Here is a 16,471-nt window from a genome sequence, read left to right on the forward strand (position 1 = left end):
ATAATAAAAAAGATTCGTTGAAAAATATTAGCATAAACATCCCACAAAAGCACCACTTTTTCATAATTCACTAAGACGTAACAAAAAGTGTTTTTTTACACCATAAGTGTTATGTATTACAGTTCTCAAAAAAACGTGAATAGCATTTGTTACTTTTTTCGTCTGCAGTTCATGAAAATAAAATTGTGTTGAATTGTTTGATGTGACATATTGATAGTATAATTAAATAAAGGACATAGATATCAAATATTGCACAATTTTCACTTCATAAGAGATTGCTAAATGATGCTATTTTGTTTGTTCTTTTCAAGCATAACTTTTGAAAACTTCTAAAAACGATGAATACAACATCAATCAGTCTGAAAATCCTCTCAAAGCTGCTCCTATTTCCAGGATAAATCTTCAATGAGCACTGCAAATCTGCATATTTCCTAACTGTACTTATTATAATTAAAAAAGTGTGTGAAATTTTTCGTACGTTTTAATGTATTTTGGGTACTTTTGTAAGAAAAGCAAGTGTTTGTATCCACACGTCGCTGAACTAGAGTTGACGATAATACAATTGCAAATATGGCACTCCAGGACCAGTTTTTGAAATATTGATGGTTAGACTTTGTCTCGCTCCAGCTGTACATTTCATAGTGCCTCCGCTTATTCACAGCATCAAAATTTTTACAGTATTACCCCATGGAATAAAGATTAAAGATTTTCAAAGGAGTTGATATCCAATTGCTGCTGTACATTTGCCAAGGACGAAGAAGGTCATCTTTCAAGCAACAGGATCCCACAGGCAAAGTTATACATTATGTGCTTTTCCTACGAGAGCTGCACAAAAGTAGAAGCTAAAAATTTTGCTGTCGTCGTTTTTTTGCTTCCATAGCATCAAGAATCGGCTGTCGTTTTCCTTGATAACGTTTGCGTAATTGGTCAATTTCTTTCTCCATTTCCGAATCCAAAGAATTGATTCGCGATAAAAGTTCATCAAACGGTAAACCTCGTAACTATTAAAAACAAGTGGAAGCAAGTAAAATAACATATTTTCTCTCTGATAATGATAGAATTACACGAAGAACTGATAATAAAGAATTAAAACAAATATTACGATTGATTTTTACTAATAATGAATGACGTTATAATTGTAAGTGACTTCTACGGATGGTTTTAAAAGTTGATGGAAAAGTTTTAGCCACTTAAGGCTATACAGCATAAAGTTATATCAGTTGAGGAAATGTTTTAAAGTTGTAGAAGACAGGTAAAAAATAGAAATGCTGCTTACAAATTCAAAATCACCAGGTCCAAATTTCTTGGGAGGACTAGAGGATGACGCCTCTGTCCTTCTCATTATTACTTGAGAGTCCGCTGATCCATTGGAATTACAATCATTGACGTGATTGGTTTGTTGTGGTGATTCAAACATCTTGTCAAAATGATCCATATATGATGGTCGATACTGTTCTTTAGACTCTGTTGTACCAATTCCTTTAGAATTGTAAAATACAGAAGATTACAATATAATGGCATGAATATAAAAAATCACTTCCATGATTGGGAGACATACGTTTCATTGTTCCTTCTTCATCATCATCATCATTTATAACCATCGTTCCCATTCCTGACTGTAATGTTTCATGATCATCATTGATCACCATCGTACTATCTTCAGTGTTAATCACCATGGTGTCATCATTTATCCCATCAGATACTTTACTCACAATCATTGTCCCACATTCCACCCCTTCATCCTACAAAAAAGAAACGTTTTCTGCTGATATTGAAAAAATACCATATCATAGATGCTTGAAAGGAAATGATTTAATTGCAAGCTAGTCAGTCTTTATGCTGTTGATTTCTATGCGGTGACAGATGATTCAAACTCATCGATCATAAATTTATAGAAATCTTGAGTATTTTGTGTATATTCTCTTATGTTCATAATGACAATGTAACCGTCTTTTTATTCCATACCTCCTCAAATTCATTATCTTCAGGAACTGCGTTGTCTTCATCATCGTCATCATCTTCTGGATCTTCAGCAAGCACCTCTAAGGCCTCCCTTATCATACCAATTAAGCTTGAACAAGGTTTTGCCTTGCGTATGAACGGATGCTAAAAAACAAGGAGTTCACGTGCTAGCGTATGAACGGATGCTAAAAAACAAGGAGTTCACGTGCTAGCGTATGAACGGATGCTCACGTGCTAGCGTATGAACGGATGCTAAAAAACAAGGAGTTCACGTGCTAACAAGATTTGCAAAATTTACAAACATGGCTTAAGTTACTCAAACTTCAAACATTGCTTCACAGTAAATACGTTGGTTTTGAAACTATCATGGCATTATCTAAAGCAGCTTAATTTTAAATCTCAAACTCTGCAAACGCATTGGCTAACTTAGTATTGAATTATGCCAACAAACAAGTTTGATACATAATATTTTCATGTAAAAATGTCCATTTGTTTAGTATAAATCTTTACAAATGAAAATCTTAATACTCTCTCAACAATCAGACATCAGAGAACGTTCCGTCAACTAGATAAACAAAAAGCCCCCAAAAGTGTGTCGTTTACCATTAGCAACATTTGTGATGTGATCCTTTGCTCTGGATTCTTTACCAAACAACTTCGGACAAAATCTTTAAATTCTTCCGACCATTTATCAGTATATTTGAAGAATGGTGGTGGTTTTGTGGGAATCATAAATATCGCCTGTAACAAAATGATCATAATACTTATTGATGTTGATCATTTAGATAAGTTCAATCCTAAGAAAGGCTGTTGGTATAGGTGTTGAATGACGTAAGACATAGCTGTAGTAATCTCGGAGAGGTTAAGAGGAGGAGTTAATGTGCATTTATGGGTCATGAAGAAGGGGCCCCAGAATTTGAATGGTGTAAGTCTGAACTACACTAACCTGGACGATTAACATCTACAAAAATGTGAGATACTTTTGGCTGCAAAACATTCACTTTATTGGATTGATAATGGTAGCAAAAATCGAGACTACCGGTAGTTAAAATGAAATGAACAGAATATCAGAAAATCAACAGTAACGCAAAACACAATGTTTTTGCTTCCAATTTTGACAATACAATTGACGGGATGAGCTTACGTACTCTCATGGGATGAATATCTGCGTATGGAGGTTTTCCTTCTGCCATTTCTATTGCTGTTATACCCAAAGACCAAATGTCCGCTAAGCAATCATAACCAATTTCCTAAAAATCAGGACTATTTTTATTTGTTTTGAAATTTGAAGAACATTAAAAACTGTTTGCTATTACGTCGTCGGTTAACGCTTATCATGATTCTTTGCAAGCAAACATATGCGTATAATCTGCAACACAACTCTTTTCAATGAAATTTTCTGCACTTTGTAAATTCTTACCAAGTGCTGTGCTGCAATTTGCAATCTATATCAATAAGTTACTGCAATTTATGTCAAACTATTTACCTAAGTTGCCAAGTTTAAATATTCATAATGAATAAAAACAGGTCGACATTGGTCCATTCTCCAAATTTTACGGTTTCTTTTTATTGCTAATATCAAAATATATATATTTTACTTGTATCACTTCAGGTGCCATCCAAAATGGAGTACCAATTACTGTGTTTCTTTTGCCATAGTGTCCTAAACAAAGCAAATATTCATATTAAGTGCTGTGCATATCTTCTTTCCATCCTTCCTTTGTGCATTGAAAACTTTACCACCTGACACAGGTGTAAACATTTTAAAAATAAAAAATCAGGAAAACAAATGAGTTCAATTCCTTCTTTTCATTCAAAACCATAAGAAAAGAGTCCCATTTGGAAATATTTCAAGAAAAAACACCTTTGCTATGTTGTGCAGTCTGTGCCAGAAAGCAATCAATACAGCACATGGTTATACAACACATACACAAAACAAGGATATTTTGGCTGATATTGAACTTTGCAAGAAACCAAAACCCAACCAAACTAAAGTTGTTTTCTTTCAAAAAAACCAAAGCAAAAACCAAAATGAAATTTCTGGAACTGAACAACTCTAATCAAATCATAAATATATGTAAACATGTGTCACCGTGAGTTGACCAGCAACACCAAAATCTGCAAGTTTAGCATGTCCTTCTGTATTTAATAGAATATTTCCAGCTTTTATGTCCCTGAAACAAACACAGACAAACAGTCCGGGAGAGTTCAAACTTTTATGATCAAGATGAAATTGAGCATACCTATGTATTTTCCGCCTTAAATGAAGATATTCAAGTCCCTTCAAAGCATAACTTAATATACAAGCAATTTGCTCTTCAGTGCACTGAAAAATAACAAAGAAAGTTTGCTGGGAAAGAACATTATCCAAATAAATATTCATCATGTTTACATACAGTTTTATTACGTAATTTCATAATGTCAGAAACTGAACCAGCTCCACAATATTCCATCACAATCTAAAATAGACCATTTTCAACGATAAGAGACTCCAAGAATGAACAGGATGTGAAGAATTATCCAGTTAAAATTTATCATAATCAACATAACCCTCTAGTTGATAACAACAAAAACTCAAAAGTTGCATTTTTAAAAAATGAACATGTTTCAAATTATTAGTCTGCACGATATTAGTTTTGTTATGTATTCATGTTACTAGGGGTTAATATCTACATCATCATAGAATAATTTATCCAAAGTCACATCCAATGTAATGAAGTCACACACAAAATGAACCAATCAGAAGCCCTAAATTATTTTAAAAACTAACAATTACAATTCTCATTCAGAGAAGTTACTGCTAAATTACTTACCCATAAGTCTGTATTCTTGAAGTAGCTGCCATAATACTTTACAACATACGGACTAAAATGGTTTCACAGCAAAAATATTTGCCTCATAATTCTGTTATGAAATTTGAAAGCATCAAAATCTTACTATACCTGTCACATTGTTGCATCATACTAATTTCTTTAATAATTTCTTGAAGATCGGTATCAACTGGCACCTGCTTAATTGCTACTACCTGACCTGACTCTTTGTGCATCGCTTTATACACAGATCCATAGGAACTATTTGAAAAGTAAAAAATTCAGCAAAGGTTTATGATAAATTTCATAAGCAATTTTATTTTTAAGACCTGTATGATTTGTGAGGTGCAATAAAAGAAGTCCCACCATCCCAAATTTTGTCACCCCCCCCCCTTTATCTCTCTTCCCTATGCTTCATAGGGTATACTGGTGGTATACTGGAAGTTACAGGTACAAATGTCATGCCAGGACTGTACAGTAATAAGCTCTAAAGTGTTCAAATATTGGTGTAAACGAACAGGTTAAAATGACGATGAACTACGAACTACCTGAATAATGGCGAGATAGATATGTAAATAATATGCTTTTCACGAGTTATATATGTGAAATATAGAAAGTTTATTTCATCATTTAGATTAAATTAAAGTATTATCATTACAACTCAAAATACCAAGAAACGGAAACTTTAAAATTTTCTCAATGTCCGTATGTAAACAAGAAGGTCATGAGATACATATATTAGCACAACGTATATGAAATAATGGAAACTAACCCTTCGCCCAACTTTTCAAGTACATCAAATACTTCTTCAGGTTGTCTCTGTAAGCTTTCTTCACTAAGTTTTCTAAGTTCGTTCCTGAACATTCATAAATTTAATAAATTAGGAGGAATAACAGCCAAAAGTCAAGGTGATAAATCAAAGAACATAAGAATTTCACCAACTGCTTCAATGTATATTACAAAGATTCTCAATATTTATACACACTTACCCTTTAGAGGACATATTTTCTACCAAAATTGTTGAATACGTATTTCAAATCATCGCATCTTACGAGAAATTAACAAAACTAATACATATTTACCCCAATTCATATTCCAGACTTCCACCATTTTAGCTAAGACTGAAGACGTTCTCCAGACATTTCGTACCAATGAAATGGCTTCAAATTACACCACGTGATATTGTGGAATTGTCCAATATTATTATCGTTCAGCAATGGTGGTACGAATTATGGAGTCCAAATACACGTTTTTATTCAATTTTTGTTGATAGGGTGAATTTTTAAAGGATATTAAAGCATGGTTATTTGTCAGTATTACCTTAAAGGAAACTGCAGATTTGGTGAACGCTGCTTTAATGAGCATAGGAAGCCAGGTACGTATCTCTTTCTTTTGAAGTTTTTTGCTGAAGTGTCTCGTTCAACTGTGGCACTCCATTCGTGCTAAATATTTCTTGGCGTTAGATTGAAGTATTGAAAAGTAAATTCCCTGCCATTTTTATAGATAATCGAGGGAACCATTATCAGGCGGGACGCGGGAAAAAGAACTACCAGCAGGAATTTCGCTACAACAGCAATAACAATCGCAATGGAAACTATGACAAGAGATATGAAACTCACGAATCGAGGTTTAATCACAAGGCCACGAATTACAGCTTCAAACAAAGCAATCACAGTAACTACCAGAGTTATGATCATGTAGATATTGATGAAGACAGTCAAAGATACAGTGGACGGACACACTTCAGTAAAGATAAGTACCATTATGATGCTAGAAATAAGGTACGTAACATAAACCTTATATATTCACCCAACTTCATCATGTCATTATAAAGCTTTCTGTTACTTCAATTCTCATAGAATCGATTCGCAACATTGAGGCATCAGCCTGAGCCTGAATCACCCAGTTTCCATGGTAACAGATTTAGCAGTCCAAGAGCCAATTTTCATTCAACACCCACTCAACATCCGAGAAAATCTCAAGAACAAAAACTGTGGGTAAAACATTGCTATCCTTAGGTTTATGATAATATTTATCATTGATAGGATAACTACTTTAATTTGTCTATTTATGCTAGCAGATATACCTCTCCATGTCAGGTTCTTTTTTCTCAGAGAAAAGATACGAAAAGATATGAGGGAATGGGAGGAAAGTGGCCAATGGCCATTATCTTGTTATTCTCCTTTAGGAAATGAACCTTGTTTGAATGGTAAAAAGCAATGTTCAATATCATACCTATGTGTGCACATACGTATATATAGCATCAAGATGAATGTCTTGTCTTTAAGAGAAGCCTCTGTTCCATCTTGCAGGTCTCAATGATATATCTGCTGAAGAGATGAGAGTTGAAGCTTATGAAGCAAATCACAACAAAAGTGGATTTCGCTATGTTCGTCTCTTTTATTTGTTATAATTTGTGTGATTGATCACAATATATTTTTTTATCAAACAAAAACAAAGTTTGTTAGTGACATGAACCACAAAAGTCTGGGTTTTGCTCCCAACAATAGAAATCATGCATATTTTTACCTTCAAGGCACAAGAAGTACAAACCATTCTTCAAAACTACAGCCAAAGGAAACATGAATTGGCAAATATGTCATCATTTTCACTGGTAAGAATGAGCTTGCAGTACGCAATGGCAATGTGTTTTGTTGAGATAACTCTAAGCCTGATTGCCATTCTTATGCATCTTCTGATATTTCATATTTTTCATTAGGAAGAGGAATTGTCCAACTCTTCAAAACCAGCAGTTACACTGCCACCAGGTGGATTGTTTGGCAACCAGGACAGTTTACATCAGTCAGCTAGTGAAAATACCCTAGGTGGTAGCATGGATGTATCATCTTCAAGTTTATTTAGTTCCAATCCATCAAGGTGAGATGAAGATGTATAAAGAAGATTTATGATGAAGAAAAAACACAACGTTCCATTCCATTCTTATGCACTGAATTATTCTTACTTATTCCAGTTCAGGCAAAACGTCCACTTTTTTACCAGTTACAACAAATTCCACGTCTACGCTCTTTCAATCCAATCAAGTTGATGTACCCTTTGCTAGATCACTGTCTCCTATAGCTGAAGATGTCTCCAATGATCACCAGACATTCCCCACTCCCAAGTGTTCTGTTTCGTCATTACGATGCAGTGAAGACGATTTGAAGGCGTTCAGGGCAGACCGTTTTAAAATGGGTGCTGTTCCTGAATGTCCACCTCCTTTAGAACTTTGCTGAGCAATAATGTGTAGTATATATAATTTGTATATAATAAAGTTATTTAAATATTGTATTTGTGTATGGGATTTCATTTATAAACCAATCCTCGCAGGGTAATTTACGTTTTTACTCGTTGGTTGATAAATGAACAGCAGAGAATAAGTGTTTATACTTCCTTAAATAAAAACTATGATAAAGTGTGTCAGTGTAGGCAGTGATGAATGAACAACAGAGAATAAGAACAATCTTTACACTTCCTCAAACATGAACTAAGATAACGTGTGTCGGTGTAGGTAGTGATGAATGAACAACAGAAAAAGAGAACAGTCTTTACACTATCTAAAACATGGACTAGGATAACGTGTGTCAGTGTAGGTAGTGATGAATGAACAATAGAGAAAGAGAGCAGTCTTTACACTACCTAAAATATAAACTAAGATAACGTGTGTCAGTGTAGGTAGTGTTGAATGAACAACAGAGAAAGAGAACAGTCTTTACACTTCCTAAAATATGAACTAAGATAATGTGCGTTAGTATAGGTAGAAAACAGCAAAGAACAATGGATCTACCTACTAGCGTGTGGAACAGAGAACGGAGCCGTAAAGTTGACGAACATCTTGTTGGAGGAAACTACGTGGGGTCCAGCTGATTTAGCAGCACTTTTATTAAGCTAGTTTTTGAAAGCAACGTGTTTAACTCCGGAGGTTACTTTTCTTCAATTCATAGTTATAGAGTTTATCTCGAAATTAGCGGAAACAATAAAAGAGGAAAATACTCGGATGTTCAACCTGTTGTTTTCCCCTTCTTTCATTTGAAATGTACATTAACTTAATGATGTTTCTTATTCTCGTCTTTCTTAGTAAATACAAATGAAACGGCAACAAAATATGACCAATCCTGCGGAAGATTGAAGAACTTAACTTTTCTTTTGTTAAAACATCAACGAAGGAAAAAATACAAAAACAGATTTCATACTGGTGACTTTTGACAACGATAAATTTCGACCCCACTTGACGTGGTCATATTGTACAACAGTGAAGACACCTTGCACAACAAACGAGGCGTTTTGATTCGCACAATATTCACACGTCATTAAATTACCTGTCATGTTGCTAACTAGCCATGATTGGTCGGGTGGGGTTATAGGCAGCAATGGTATAAATTGCGCTAATATTCGGCTTACTTACCGAACAAAAAACGCGTGATTATTAATACCCCATAAAGAGTTCAACAAGATTAACTAGGTAAAGCGATGTCCATGGTAAGCCTCAGCTCGTGTATTAGCAACGAAGCAAACAATCCTGATCCTGCAGTTGGTTACAGGCTACGAAAACGTTCCACAGAAACAAGGAATAAAATGGCGAAAATGGCGCGCGCAATAATCGAAGATGAAGATGAGGATTACCTAAGTAATTCCGCATCACCGCGAGAAGCAAAACAGTCACGAACACACGAGCGAGTGTCAGCGACAAAGAGAGAACGAGAACGCATGCACAAACTAAATCATGCCTATGATAAACTTCGAAAAGCCGTTCCCAAACTTGATGCGCATTCACAAAACAAGAACTTATCGAAAATAGCCACACTTCGTTTGGCTATTGATTATATATCCATGTTAACAGACCTACTTCAAGGTAATCTGGATGATATTTCTATAAGACGAGTCGAGAACAGCAGTGACGAGGCATCAAACTCAACTGATGAAGACAGCACGGATATTTTGAATGAACTCATTGATAGTGTCCATGAATTAGAAGAAATGGGATGGTTTTGGGGTGAGTGTTTTAAAACTATATGTTCTTTTTTCATAAGATTGTTCTCGTTTTTATTGCTTACCAAAAGCGTGAATCAACACGTTTTTGGATTTCCTATGAAATGCTGTGAAAGTAAACGATAATACATCAGCTTTTTGGTTTATATTTACAGTCAAAGATAGTATTATAAACATTAATATAATCAACGCATGAACAAATTGTCGCTAACATAAGTTTGCTCCATGGAAAGAAACCTTTTATTTCTGCGCATGAAAACAGATACATTTTTTTATATTCTTTGGATATTTTCAAAACAAAATATCGAACATATTTTCAATTTAAAATATTAACGGCGAAGTCACTGTGAAAAATAAAGCAGACACGAACGAGCTAAGTCTTTTGAAGTGTATATTCCAGTTGCAGAATGTCAATTTGTGTTATGTTTTAGTCAAAGGTGTCTTGCCTACACAACACAAATTACACCAATCAATACAGCACCATTAACATGAAATTTTGCCTATCTTTTCACATAGAAAAGTGAGTGTACTAGATATAACAAGGATATCGCATTTAGTAAAACGTGTTGCTAACTTATGCAATGAAAGGAAATGTTGTATGCTGAAAACTCTGAACATACGATAGATCATAGATGTGAATTTACTACTCACAGTAAAAATTTTCATTTCTTTAGGTGGATGTGAGCTATGAAAGAAGTTTTAAAAGAATCACAGTTCACACCGAACGTTCAGTCTTAATCGCGAGTTTGCAGAAACAATCACACTAGATCTTCACTAATTTTCATTGAAGTTAGTTTACCAGAAATTTTCTAACGAAATTCACAGTTATTTGAAGATGCATGTTTAGCGAAGTCATGACAATATATCAGTTAATTTCATAATATGCGCACAGGAAATTCTTTTGCCCGCAAATTATGCAAATTTATCGAGCGCACAGGAAGTGTAAAATAAGGAGAAAATATATATTTATAAAGTTGCATGCGCCCATGAAAACGATAATTAATATTTTTCAAAGAGATGCTATTTAAGAACAATAACTAGTTTAATGTATTATAAAAAGAGAGTAAAAAATGAAGAAAAACTTAAAAAATCCAAAAGACGTCTCTCTTAGTGCGTAAATGCTGATCTATTTGGTTAGCGGAGCACTGAAAGTTATGAAAGACCATGAAAAATGCTTACACTGAAAAAGTTCATCAAAAGTCTTCTAGAACAAAAAAAATGTAGTGGCCAACAGGAAATGATGAGGTGAACATCGCAATTAAACATTGTACAAACAAATGTACAATGTTGAACATGTTTTTCTCGTTAAAAATAATCTTGTTAGCAAAGCTGTCTCAAAATGACAGGCAATAAAGTAGTTACTACACAAGATTAAGTTGTATTAGCCAAATCATGAAATGAAGTCTGTTGTCGAAATCAAAATTTCCTTTGGTTTAATAAACATTGTTCTTACACGATAATTTCATGTGAAATCCTACTTTTGAACGAACAACGACCGTTTATTATCGTTGCATGCGACAAAGATTGATGCGTTTTGAATTAATTTTGTCACGGACATGGATTTAAACACGTTATTAACAAGCGTTGACATTATGATGAACGAGTATTTAAGATGGAGAAAATTCTCAGATTTAATATAATTTTTATAAAAAGTCTAATAAAACACCATGATAATTCCATAAATAAGTATCATCTCTTAATGGCATGTTGTTACCACAAAGGAAATCAAAACTACAAGTTAAAAATATTGTTATATTGTTATGGAAACGTCAGCCTTTATCAGTTCCAAACTGCTTTTTCTAAAAATCTACCAAAGATTGCCTCCTATTGAATCAGTGTTACTACTGGAGGAAACCAACTCTAAACTACCTTTATTTATGTTTCTGTCAGGTTCAAGCTGTAATTCCACTAAACTCAACAAATATGATTTTTCACTTTCTACAGGAGGAAATCTTCAATAAGAAGACTTTATTTACGACTTTTTCTCCACAAAGAGTAGGAAATATAATCTCGTGAATACAGTAGAAGATAAAGTGTTACCAAAGAAGAAAACTTTTAGAAACCTAAATTTATTTAAACTCAGTCAGTTTAAAACTTTCTTTCACTAAACTTTTCTTAAAGAACGTGTTACCTTACCTAAGTTGTACTACCCATATAAGAAATCTCGTGGCTACATATAGAGGAAGGATATATTTCTATACTTCAGCAAGAGCAATTTACTTTCATATTATGAAATAACTTAAGCTAATTTTGGTTATTCAGTGCACGAGTGAAGTCGTTTGGTAATTCTATGATTTAATTTCATGTCGACGTTATTCAACAAAACATTTAATCGAAAGAGTACAGTTTCACAAAAGTTATTACAAGGTGACGGAAAAATTCCAAAAGTTATTTACCCTCGCGGAAACACGATCAATACATTTCAATCAGCACGTAAGATAATTAAACGACAAACTTTTGAAGTGGAAAAAAAACAGAGCCCTCTAATAAAAGCGGAAATCGCAAGATTTAATGGCTTTCACTCGTTAACTTTTTAAAGTGTTTAAACGATTAGTAAAGCCAGGGAAATTCAATAAGTAAGCATTTATGAACTTAAGGTGTGCCGTGAGCTAATAAAAGTAGAATTTTAACAAAATTAGAAGAATTTAGTGACAGATGGTGTGCAGTTTGTATTGCAGGTCGTTTCGGAAAGTTCTTTAATCTATGACAGAGATAGGATTTGTCATGTGTGTTGTGAAGGCATGTTGTGTGTTTTGAACGCCAACAACACCAATTGCTTTAAAATACTTTGCTATAAAATATTGACTCAAAAAACCAAAGTTCCTCAACTGATTTGATGGAGAAGAGTCTCGTTTAACAACTCCTTTCAACATTCAAAAAAAAAGTAAATGTACGTTTATTATAGCCAACAAATATTATTTATTAATTTAGAAAAGAAGCAAGTGCTAAAGGGAATGAAGATGAATTTCACATGTACCTATAGTTATCACAAACAATAGAAATATATATTTCAATTACGTAAATTATGTGAAAATTTGTTATCGCCAAGACAACAGTGGATAATATATTAAAACATATTAATGTTTCTAAATATACAACTAACAAGATTCAGTTGAGTGCTTAGAATGCATTTGATAGACACAAAAAATGCCAAAACCAAGTTCTAAAGCAAACTGTTTTACCACAAACAAAAAGAAAATTTATTAAATATATCTTATCGTCGTTCACAATAATTCACCCAAGTTATCATGAACATTATACTCGATCCAGTCTCTCGCAATTGGAGCGGATAACATTTCATCAGTAAGAGCAAATGCATCGCAGAGTGCAAGAGCATCGGGAGCCAGTTGTGCACATAGGTCAGCAGCTTCTTCGCTCACTTTTGCCGCCTCAGCAGGTGGGAGGATTTGAGCTAGTAGACACCAACCAAGATCTTTTTCCAGTATATCAACAATATATAGTCGATGAAGAAGATTTAATATGCCCTTATTTTTCTCACTTGCCTCAGCAGTGATGGCCATAAATCTTTCACTTATCAATCTCTCTCCAAAGGCTCTGGCTGCTGACTGAATGATATCACTTGTTTTATACATCCACGTTTCGAAGAGACCTGAAAAATCCCAGATTCATCGATTTTGTTGAGAAATTGAAAAATGGAACTTTTGAAATTTTAACTCAAAAATAACAACAGGAAACTTGACATATAAAGAAATTGTTGTTGAAATGAACATACCTTCTTTGCCTGCGGCTTGCAGGGCCTTCCCCAACTGCATAAAAAGTAAATCCTCTCTCTTTTGGAGCAGAAAGTGAAGACAACCTGTATCTTTCAGATTTACATCCACACTCTTTCCCAGTGTTTGAGGTTTAAATACGGCCAATCTCTCTTTGGCAACTTTCTGCATGAGCACACTGTTATCACCTTCAGCGGTCATTGCTGCATGAGCATTGCCAAGGAACGTGCCAAATCGGTTACAAGAGAGGTAACCTTGTCCCCCACAGCGTTCACGTGCTACAGATACGACTTCACCAATGTTCCACGAGCCAAGTGGTTTGATGACGCAACACATCGTGACAATTTCTGCATGTTCTGAACCGTCGGGATTCTGATTTGCCCAGCGGTCTTTGACGTGATCCAAAGCAAAGTTGATGCCATAAGTTCTTGCAAAAAGCGGAAGAAGTGCACGTTGCTGTAGTTGGTAGTTTAAAATGGGGGTGTCAGACTTTCCTCGTGGGCCGACTGTAAGACGAGTTGACGCATATCGCGTGGCAATAGTCAATGAAGCTTTTGCAGCTCCTTGACACATACTCGCAATGCATATGCGCCCAGAGAGCAGCTGGTCAGCGACAGTCAAAAATCGGGCACGGTTACCTTCAATGGTCGATTTGAACACGCCATCCTCACCGACGTCAGAGTAACGATTTAAAAGATTTTCACGTGGAACTCGAACGTTTTCAAAAAACAGTTTTGCATTATCCACACCGTTTAACCCCATTTTATGCCTGAAGGGAGGCAACGTAATAAGATAATGATTTTTTTATCAGATGGATAAAAATATGTCGATGGAAGCTGCATAAATCACCCGTACAGCAATAATGCATGTAATCATTGTAAAAACATATCATGGATGAACATGTTGAATTAAAAACAACGCAGATATGCTCTGTGTTATTCATCATTGATTTAGTTATTTTACTGAGGTTTAATGATAGAGAGTGGATAAATAGGATCACAAAAAATCTTACCCCATATCCTCTACACGTACTCCTGGCATTACCTTAAGATCATTATCACGAATTTTAACCAATACACCATGAATACCTAAAATAGTTGCAGATATTTTAACCAAGACAGCATAATAAACTCCAAAACTATAGAAAATTACACTACAATCCCTCTCAGGCCACCTCTTAACTTCATCCCCATCCCCCAGCAACCATATACAATGCTTTACTATCCCCCTCAGGCTAGCACTAAACTTTACCATCCCCACAGTAACGATATACTATGCTTTATACTATGCTTTATAATCCTCCTCAAGCCACCACTTAACTTCACCACCATCCCCCAGCAACCATATACTATGCTTTACTATTCCCTCAGGCTAGCACTAAACTTTACCACCCCCCCAGTAACGATATACTATGCTTTATACTATGCTTTATAATCCTCCTCAAGCCACCACTTGACTTCACCACCATCCCCCAGCAACCATATACTATGCTTTACTATCCCCTCAGGCCAGCACTAAACTTTACCACCCCCACAGTAACGATATACAATGCTTTATACTATGCTTTATAATCTCCCTCAAGCCACCACTTAACTTCACCACCATCCCCCGGTAACCATATACTACGCTTTACTATCCCCTCAGGCCAGCAGAAAACTTTACCACCTTACACAATTACTTCAAAATTCAATGCAAAAAACTTACCATGACTTTGACCATCAACAATCAATTGAGCAAACACAATGCAATGTTGAGCATGAAGCGCACCATTTGTAATCCAGTATTTCTGAGCAAGAGTTGTTGGTGTATTAATTATAAATTCCTGAGTGGCTTTATCATACATTGCTGTTGTCTCCATTTCAACAGCATTGTTTCCATATCCAAGTTCAGTCAAACCAAAGCAGCCAACATCCTTTAATGAGTCAATACCTTAAATTTTAAAGAGACAACTCAATACATGTATATGGTGATATCCACAATCTCCTATGAGAACTAATATTTAACTTATCATTCTTGAAAGATGAGAGCTATGTTTTAATAATTCAGCTTATTTGGAATTTTTCTTTCAGTTTCAAAATTATACTAACATTATAATGCATGAAAATGATATGTGAGAGCACAATAGTACTTGGTTTTCTTAACATTTACTGACCGGGTAGTAATTTTGTATGATGTCGATCAGTTCCCAGTTTAAAGACAGTTCCACCAAATAAATTGAATTGAACTGTCATTTTGGTTGTCATGGCAGGGTCTACAACTGCTGACAGTTCATGAGCTGCAAATATTCGGAGAGGGTTGTCCCGAAAATCAAGGACAGAGATATAATTATTGTCACAAATGGCTTTAAGTCTCTGCAAGGCAAGCACTCTTTCTTCATCAATTGATATGTTGTACTTTGGTTTCATTAGATCGCCCGACAAAAACTCTCTGCAACTGTCGCGCATTTCATGGTTGTCGTGGTCTAAAGCATACTTCATTTCCCCAATATCAAAACTTGATTTTCCCCACGAATCTCGCAGTTCCTTTGGGTTGAGATTTCTGTCAATAGCCGTGGCAGAAAATGGACAAATCGTTCCATGGCATACGTCAAGTCTTTTGGGAAAGGCCGAACAAAATACTTTAGGCACTCGTAGCAATCTTTGCATGATAATCTAAAAACAAGAAGAATAACAAAGATATTTCAAATAACGAGTCTGGTGAAAGAATAAATTCATTCATAACCACGTAATGTTATTTTTATGACGATTTTCTATTAAAGAGCTTTCCAAGTTGCATATTTATTCAAGTTGCACGTCCACCAAAAAACGCATTTTTATTTTTAAAGCTAATAACAGTCAATAAGAAATGTAAAGCAAAAGCTTACCGATGATAAAAAACAACAAGAGACAAAGTTCTGGCAATATTTTATGTCAAAATAAAAACAGCAAACGCATTGAACTTTGAACAACTCACTGCCAGGTCAGTTGCTTGTCAGAGTACAAA

The 16,471-nt window shown here is 34.9% G+C and overlaps 4 protein-coding genes across 5 annotated transcripts; 2 read left to right on the plus strand and 2 right to left on the minus strand.

The window, feature by feature from the left end:
- Positions 1-196: 196 nt before the first annotated feature.
- Positions 197-5,899, minus strand: LOC124452861 (serine/threonine-protein kinase 4-like). Its single transcript, XM_047003490.1, is given in 15 exon segments — positions 197-1,001; positions 1,277-1,479; positions 1,559-1,742; positions 1,966-2,106; positions 2,566-2,703; positions 3,111-3,212; positions 3,561-3,616; positions 3,619-3,625; positions 4,055-4,136; positions 4,206-4,288; positions 4,359-4,421; positions 4,776-4,827; positions 4,905-5,033; positions 5,545-5,628; positions 5,762-5,899. Coding segments are annotated over 15 exon segments (1,497 nt in total). The 5' UTR covers positions 5,776-5,899; the 3' UTR covers positions 197-842.
- Positions 5,900-5,962: 63 nt separating this feature from the next.
- Positions 5,963-8,060, plus strand: LOC124452914 (nucleoporin NUP42-like). Of its 2 annotated transcripts, XM_047003566.1 has the most exons (9): positions 5,963-6,147; positions 6,276-6,399; positions 6,474-6,553; positions 6,632-6,765; positions 6,887-6,981; positions 7,085-7,161; positions 7,309-7,386; positions 7,492-7,649; positions 7,744-8,060. In XM_047003566.1, exons 1-9 carry the CDS (start codon positions 6,130-6,132, stop codon positions 8,003-8,005), a joined length of 1,026 nt encoding a protein of 341 aa, XP_046859522.1. In that variant the 5' UTR covers positions 5,963-6,129; the 3' UTR covers positions 8,006-8,060. The 2 variants fall into 2 exon arrangements, with proteins under 2 accessions (XP_046859522.1, XP_046859511.1); XM_047003555.1 differs by having other exon boundaries at positions 6,276-6,553.
- Positions 8,061-9,141: 1,081 nt separating this feature from the next.
- LOC124452947 (protein atonal homolog 1-like) lies at positions 9,142-10,855 on the plus strand. The gene is made up of 2 exons (XM_047003611.1): positions 9,142-9,762; positions 10,433-10,855. The coding sequence occupies exons 1-2, from the start codon at positions 9,240-9,242 to the stop codon at positions 10,447-10,449; spliced, it is 540 nt and encodes a 179-aa protein (XP_046859567.1). The 5' UTR covers positions 9,142-9,239; the 3' UTR covers positions 10,450-10,855.
- A 1,802-nt stretch (positions 10,856-12,657) lies between these two features.
- On the minus strand, positions 12,658-16,453 carry LOC124452833 (acyl-coenzyme A oxidase 3, peroxisomal-like). Its single transcript, XM_047003461.1, has 6 exons — positions 16,353-16,453; positions 15,642-16,140; positions 15,194-15,418; positions 14,502-14,577; positions 13,492-14,258; positions 12,658-13,368 (listed from the first exon to the last, which is right to left on the minus strand). The coding sequence occupies exons 2-6, from the start codon at positions 16,132-16,134 to the stop codon at positions 12,983-12,985; spliced, it is 1,947 nt and encodes a 648-aa protein (XP_046859417.1). The 5' UTR covers positions 16,135-16,140; positions 16,353-16,453; the 3' UTR covers positions 12,658-12,982.
- Positions 16,454-16,471: the final 18 nt, after the last annotated feature.

The sequence above is a fragment of the Xenia sp. Carnegie-2017 genome, unplaced genomic scaffold (assembly GCF_021976095.1).
Source record: "Xenia sp. Carnegie-2017 unplaced genomic scaffold, XeniaSp_v1 HiC_scaffold_13, whole genome shotgun sequence".
Classification (NCBI taxonomy): domain Eukaryota; kingdom Metazoa; phylum Cnidaria; class Anthozoa; order Malacalcyonacea; family Xeniidae; genus Xenia; species Xenia sp. Carnegie-2017.

What these genes read in the sequence shown, in the direction of transcription:
- LOC124452914 (XM_047003555.1), top strand. Translation starts at nt 6,072, where the DNA reads ATGGTTATTTGTCAGTATTACCTTAAAGGAAACTGCAGATTTGGTGAA. An exon ending in AAATCTCAAGAACAAAAACT is followed by an intron (nt 6,766 to 6,886) that starts GTGGGTAAAACA and finishes CTTTTTTCTCAG; the next exon opens with AGAAAAGATACGAAAAGATA. An exon ending in TTTAGTTCCAATCCATCAAG is followed by an intron (nt 7,650 to 7,743) that starts GTGAGATGAAGA and finishes TACTTATTCCAG; the next exon opens with TTCAGGCAAAACGTCCACTT.
- LOC124452833 (XM_047003461.1), bottom strand. Translation starts at nt 16,134, where the DNA reads ATGCAAAGATTGCTACGAGTGCCTAAAGTATTTTGTTCGGCCTTTCCC. An exon ending in TGTTGATGGTCAAAGTCATG is followed by an intron (nt 14,578 to 15,193) that starts GTAAGTTTTTTG and finishes CAACTATTTTAG; the next exon opens with GTATTCATGGTGTATTGGTT. An exon ending in GCAAGCCGCAGGCAAAGAAG is followed by an intron (nt 13,369 to 13,491) that starts GTATGTTCATTT and finishes GGGATTTTTCAG; the next exon opens with GTCTCTTCGAAACGTGGATG.
- LOC124452947 (XM_047003611.1), top strand. Translation starts at nt 9,240, where the DNA reads ATGTCCATGGTAAGCCTCAGCTCGTGTATTAGCAACGAAGCAAACAAT.